Source organism: Macrobrachium nipponense, chromosome 3 (assembly GCF_015104395.2).
Source record: "Macrobrachium nipponense isolate FS-2020 chromosome 3, ASM1510439v2, whole genome shotgun sequence".
Taxonomy (NCBI): Eukaryota; Metazoa; Arthropoda; class Malacostraca; order Decapoda; family Palaemonidae; genus Macrobrachium; species Macrobrachium nipponense.
The window spans coordinates 71,638,457-71,645,380 of record NC_087202.1 but is presented as its reverse complement, the minus strand read 5'-3'; the positions used below and the strand labels follow the sequence as shown (position 1 = coordinate 71,645,380).

At 34.6% G+C, this 6,924-nt stretch overlaps 1 protein-coding gene across 1 annotated transcript in view; it reads left to right on the top strand.

Annotated features, from left to right (window-relative positions):
* The window catches only part of LOC135222421 (uncharacterized), a 117,390-nt gene extending 110,736 nt beyond the window's left edge, over positions 1–6,654 (top strand). Inside the window, exons 8-9 of the mRNA XM_064260506.1 lie at positions 6,363–6,462; positions 6,646–6,654. Of these exons, the coding sequence (XP_064116576.1) occupies positions 6,363–6,462; positions 6,646–6,654 (109 nt within the window). The remainder of the gene's footprint in view (positions 1–6,362; positions 6,463–6,645) is intronic.
* The last annotated feature ends 270 nt before the right edge of the window (positions 6,655–6,924 follow it).

Below are 6,924 nucleotides of genomic sequence, written 5' to 3'. Positions count from 1 at the left end.
CCTTGCTATTACCGGCTTATGAGGAAGAAACCTTAGTATATCTGACCCTATGTAGAATGTGATACAAAATCAGGTCACAGAATGGTAGTCGAGGGCAGCTGAAAGTTTAATGTCATGATGAAACAAACGGAAATGGTTGAAGCCGTCATTTTCGAAAAAAGTTATTTGTCTTTTATAGTCTATATTATCTTCTTTCGCAACACTAACCCATGGACAGAGTTTCATATCTGACTGCATAAACACTGAACCTTTACACTTCATTTCCTATACAGTAATATGACAACCAAATAAAACACTGTGTAGGTTCAGAAATAACGACGAGGAAAATGTTTAAAAATCGGTTGAATAGCGAGAAAGAAATATGATACGACTTTTCATAACAAAAGGGTTTGATCTAAAAAAAAATATTACTTGCATCCAGCAACACTTGAAACACCTGCAGCATCGTATAACTTCACTTCATCAGACAATGAGTTTCGGTAAAAAAGAAATATATATATATATATATATATATATATATATATATATAATATATATATATATATATATATATATATATATATATATATATGCATTCTTTCGGTGCCTTTCAGAACTTGATGAATGACTCTGTCTGCTTTTCTCCTCAACGTTCCTCTGGATCTCACTCAGTCTCACCCAATCTTCAGTCCCATTCAATCTTGCCTAAGGCAATCAATTCGGATCTGCGCTGCATCCAAAACTAGTGCAGATGCAACTTACTGTCTGTCATTCTTTCCTTACTGGACGCAAGTCTCTCTTCTTTTGTTTGATAGAAGTCTAATTTGTTTTGGAGTCTTTTTCAGAGAAAAATCAACTTCAGTCTATTTTCTATTGAAATATATTGGTAAAATATAATAAATGATGTCTTGAACAGTATATAAATAATAATCATACGGATATGTTTCTTCCCCACAGAAAAATCGTTTCATGTATGAACTAACAACTGCTAGACTGTTTATTCGATAGATATTTAACTATATTTCTTATCAAACACTTTCACCTGTGAGTATTTTACCCGACGATGAAAAATAATCCCTACACACAAAGATGTACAGTGTGGTACCGATAAATCACTAAATGAGCAGTTCTTCTTAATTCTTTTGTCAAGACTACAAAGTCCAATTATGTTTATTATAATTATTTAACTTCGATAATTCGCTTAAACTTCAAGATTCTACACTCTTCATTGCTTTGACTGAACTCTGAAGACTTAAGCTACAGCGTCAGCTGTAATTATATACGTTCATAGTTGTCTTGAAATTGAACGGTTCCAAGATTTTGGGTTCTATAAGTCTTTCATTTCATTAGGTCTCTGAAAGAGTGGCTCTTTATTTGAGAAGGTTATCCCCCGGTGTTGACTTTAATAGGTTTCACACCTTTCAATTCCTCCCGTTGTTTCATAATCTCAATATGATATACATACGCGTACCACCAATATTTAATGAAACCTTTCATTCTTCAAGGGAATTTCCGCAAAGGTTTGTCAGTCCACTGTCAACGGAAGTATAAACCTTCACCGTAGCTGAATGAAATGCACGGTCTTCCTAAGCAAGAGCGAAAATGCCATTTAATCTCATTCCAGTCTTTCCCATTAAAAAGTCTGATTTATTATCACGCTTTGCTCTCCGTAAGTTCTTAAACATTAATTCTGAATTGCATAACCTTGTCCTCCATTGTCAAAGGAACGCAGTTGCGTAGACCCTAACAACAAACATCAAGTCTTCCTACTTGACAAATGAATGTAAGCAACGAATTCAAACAAACACATTAACCAGATATTAACAAAACAAGTTACCGCCGTGGACCTTACAGCCTGAAAGCTGAAATTATTTATGCATCTGAGAAAAACACTGCTGTGAATGTTTTGAACTGCGAAGCGAGAAACCACAATTTAATGGCTCACGCAATCCTTCACATTACGTCACGTCATTCTACTGAAAATCTGTCTGTAATTGAATAAGTGTTCTAACCACACAACTCAAAGGTAAGTCTACAAACAAAATGGAAATTTCATTTATGTGATTCTCTGGACGAATAATTAGTAATTAGGTGCTATGTTATAAAATTTGTGTCTTCATAAATAGTGACTTACGTACATATGAATAATCATATACCGCTTCCTCATTTCACACACGAATATGATTATTGTAACTACAAATTATAGAAGTTCTGGTGCCTTAAAGAGCTTTCTGTAAAACTATAATATGGCAACAGCTTGGAAAGGAAATAAGTGTATCCAAAGGCTAATTGCCCGCATCATACTTCAAGTCCACACGAAAGTGACAGAATCGAAACGTGCTTAAAGTCTACGGAACATAGTTTTCACATTTAAATATTGTCATAACACCTGCTTGTTTAAAATGTGCACCGGTTTGAAAAGTAATTTCCAAAATCCCCTTTTCATGCGAGAAGCCATATTTGAAAGCGATACCTAGAATTTGACTCGGAGCACTCTCCTGACTCTAACATTTCTCTTGCTTTTGTTTTGGCCTTTTGATCCTATGGCAGGGGTACTACCTGCCTTCAGCCCCGTCTCTCAGGTCTTTCGCTCATTCATTACAATTTGCGCTTTTAAAGCCAGTCGCCAGTGGACGTTGTCAGTTATCTTCTCTCTATGGGTTTCCTTTCCCTTTTCACTTCCATTTCGCAAAAGGTTTCAGTACAGTGTCTACCTTTCTCACTGTACGTTTTAGTCTTTTCTATTTCCAAGTGTTCGCGAATTCCCTACTCGATCATATTCCATCTTTAAAATGACAGTGTTTGGTCTTTCATAAAAGCAAATATTTTTCATGCTTCTTTCTTTCTGGTCATATTATCTATTTTTCATGTAAAAGAAAGAAAGGAAATTGTTTGGGGGAATATCACGATAGTTCATAATTCTACACACCTCCAAAATTAAACAGATAATCACCATCTCTTCCGCTATTAACTTACTGACAGTGTAAACATTAAACTGTCTAATTGATATCCTTTCTAAATAAAATAAAATTCAATCACAAAGTAATTAGATGTCAATTTATAGACAAGCTCAGTAAAAAATAATGGTCACACCAATTACGACACAAACTTTTGTAAGATGCGATTACTCTTTCCAAACCTTATTTTTGTAACTTCTGCACTTATCCCTTACATTCCTGTGCACCACTGCCAAAATCATCCTAATATTCCTTTAAGAATTAAGGCATATATACCGAGGAGGGGAAATATTTGACGTGGCATTAGTGACCTCCATATTTAAGACTAAGCTCGCCCATAAGTGACACAAAGATGCCTCAAAAAGGACAGCCTAGAGTGGCGTCTTGTCTCACGCTCTAATGGTCCGGAATTTCCTCCCAAAAATGAGGGAAAATAAATCAACGGAGGCTATTCAGACAAATTATGTCTCGTTTTTTATGAAAGGAACGAACCCCCTCTTCCTTTCTTATGGTAGACGAGGCGACACATTCGTATAGCAAAATTATTATGTAACTTGAGTTATTTGGGTTATTCTGCACGTTCTTTCCAGGAATTTGGTGTTGAGAGGAAGAGTAATTTTTAGTCTGTGATATGTGGTTTAATTAGTCTGTTCACAGCTGTACATCCATTCACACATGCATTCATTCCTTCACTCGTATGACACATAAAACAAGGATAAAAATATTTACTAAAAATATAAACAAGTAAAGCAAACCTAAAATTTTGATATTCATCTATTTATCACGGGAAATGCTATCGATATTTACCAGACATTTTAAAGTTGAAATAAAAATCAAAGTGCAATGAAAATATTAGAATAACGACAATGACATAAAAAGTTACTGGACTGTAATGAAGATCATCTATTAGAACTCACTTGTAAAAAGGATAAAATGTGATAACCTGAATTCAAGGCCCTCTAACAACTCAACACAAATCTAATCTTCTTTCTCTCCTCCACCTAATGGTACTATATTCGTCTCACGCGGATTGCCATGATCGTTGATTCATTTTCGGTTTCCCAACGAACTTATTCTCAGATTATTTCACTGCAGCTAACCTTGTCACTTGGCCTCTAATCTACACAGTATCTTGTCAGGTCATTTTTGTCTGCACTCTGTCGGGCATTCAAGTTTTTAAAAGACTGGAGAGTCTTTCTCGAACATTCCAGATGATCTTTCGTTGGAAATTTGTCACCGGTCTCTCCACTTTCTAAGCACTGGCATCCATCCCTCATCCTGAGAACACTATTTTGAAATAGCTATTCTGCTTTGACTCGTCCAAATATCCTTCTACGATTTTTAGTTCTTCTACAGATAAGGAAATGTTACAGATAAGGCTGATGGAATTTACTTATCGCTGACAATCTAGATAAAAAAAGAACCTTTATCTCTGACTAACCGCGTGGGGAGTCATAAATGAAGATCAATGTAACATACCGGCACTATACCTCCCTCATCATCGTCAATAAAACGTTTGGTTAACCATATGTCACATCTCTTACTATTTCTACATCTTTTAAACAGATCTGGAACAAGGTCCTGTTGACCAAACTCCATTTTACGGCTACAGTTCTTGCTTCTAAAAGCTTTTTAAATAGAAAAATATTAAATCTGTAATCGGGATTATACTATAACTCCACTAGTCTTCTTTTCATCAATGAATACAGTCAAATCTCCTTTTCCAGAACCCATTACTCTGAAGATGGTTCTACTTCCCAAGGGTTACAGCCCTACCTCTAAATCCTAATTGAAAACTTTGTGAGATATGTCAGTCAGGTGTCGCATGACATCTGGACGGCTCCTTTAGATTTAAATTTACATTTTTCCGATCTTGTGCTCTTTCTGATGCCAGGGACTCAGAATCAGTGTTCAGTGAATGACTCAGCTCTTACACATAGTTCTATCTCACCTCTAAACCGTTCTCTGCTCATTCTATAGATTTTACCTCTTACTTTGGTTATTATTCAAACAAATACATTATGGACGCCACACTTGGCAACTGGTGTACTACGAGGAAATCCTGACCTCTAAAAAATATCTTTTTTTTATCATATTCGTCGCTTTTCATTCATAAATCTCTCTGACTCCATCCTAATTTCCTAAATTAGGTAATCTTTCTGTTTTTCAAGATTCATGCTTTTTTTTATTATTATTATTATTAAAGGTAGCCTATTATCGGGAAGACTTCTTGCAGCAACCTTCGGAGGATTCTGGGCCTAAAGCGCTTTTGTTACAAATTCTGATTTTCCGTTACTTTGGATGTTGCTTCTTGAGAATCACATTTCTGCATAAAATTCTAACTAAACGTTGCCTACTGTCATAGTTCTGCGACGAAGGTAACTGATTCTATTCATCATTTCATCATTAATATTTTTTTCACACTATTTTTCGATGCAAGGGTCAGTTTGAAAACCATACTATGTCTAGAAGATTTCCCTTCGTTGTATTTACAGAAACGAAAAATTTCGTTAATAAAATATAAGACCACTCGGATGTGCACGAATGTTCGTTTCCCGAGTTTCAGTTAATCATACTCAGTCAGAAAAACACGAAAGCAATAACGGTTTCCGTCACTGTCACTAACTTCAAGAGCTCAAAGTGTGTACGCTTCTCAAAACCAGACTGCGAAGGAAAATAATTTTTTTTTTTTTGCTTTCCTGGTTTTTCATCCGTAACAACAAAAATAAATTGGCAAGCATAAGAAGAGAATATGCTCATTTGAAAATGCTTTTATGTTTAAAAATTGTCAAAAACGTCGAATATGACTCACGAAAATTTGGAACGTGATTAATATTTAAATAAAGGCAAAAGCCACGAAGGAAAGTGAAACAATGGAATACCACTACAAGGCCTTTCGACTCTCGTCCTTTACTAAGCAGACTTAGTAAAGGACGAGAGTCGAATGGCCTTGTATCGGTACTACTCCATTGTTTCACTCTTCTTCGTGGCTTTTGCCTTTATATATATATATATATATATATATATATATATATATATATATATACACACATATATATAATAATTATATAAAATATATAGATAATCTATATTAAAATGCCTTGAATGTATAATATATATTATATTAAAACACATACAAAATAATTATATATATATAAATACATATAAATATATCTATATATGCCTTTATGTATATATATATATATATATATAATATATATATATATAAACACTACATATATATATATATATATATATATATATATATATATATATATATATATATATTGTACCAAGTAATAAAATAATTTGTACCCTTAGCTACGTATCTTGGTTGTCAATAAGAGAACTTCTGACTCCATTGGTAATTTTTCCTTTAAAAAAATAAATTGTGCTAACACTGTGTTTACTTGAACAAATCGACAGATTATCACGACTGGATGGTTTGGAAAACCTCAGCAAGTTAGAAGTTCTGGATCTGCATGGAAATCAACTGCATCACGTGCAAGGCCTCGCCCACCTCAAGGTAAGAATCTCGATCTTCGAAAGCAAGAGAAAGAGAGAGAGAGAGAGAGAGAGAGAGAGAGAGAGAGAGAGAGAGAGAGAGAGAGAGAGAGAGAGATATTTACTCATGAATGAGGGCTTTTTTTCGCATGTTTTCGCACTAAATTTTAAGAAATAATAACTTTGACGACACTTCCTTTCCCAGGCAATGTGAGTGTACAATGTCTGAGCAAATTCTGGTATTGCAAAATGAAGTTTTCACCCAGACTACCTGTTCAATAACAATTTCCATAAAATTCGTGACCTCTAACTAATCTCGTGAAAAAAAAAAAAAATCGTGACCTCTAACTCCAATCATGTAGAAATTTTTTTTCAATCACTGACAGTCATAAGTCTTATGTACACTGTACACATCCTCTCGTGAGAGAGAGAGAAAAAAAAAGGAAAAAACTCCTGTCCGTAACTAGCTTAGTATATACACCTC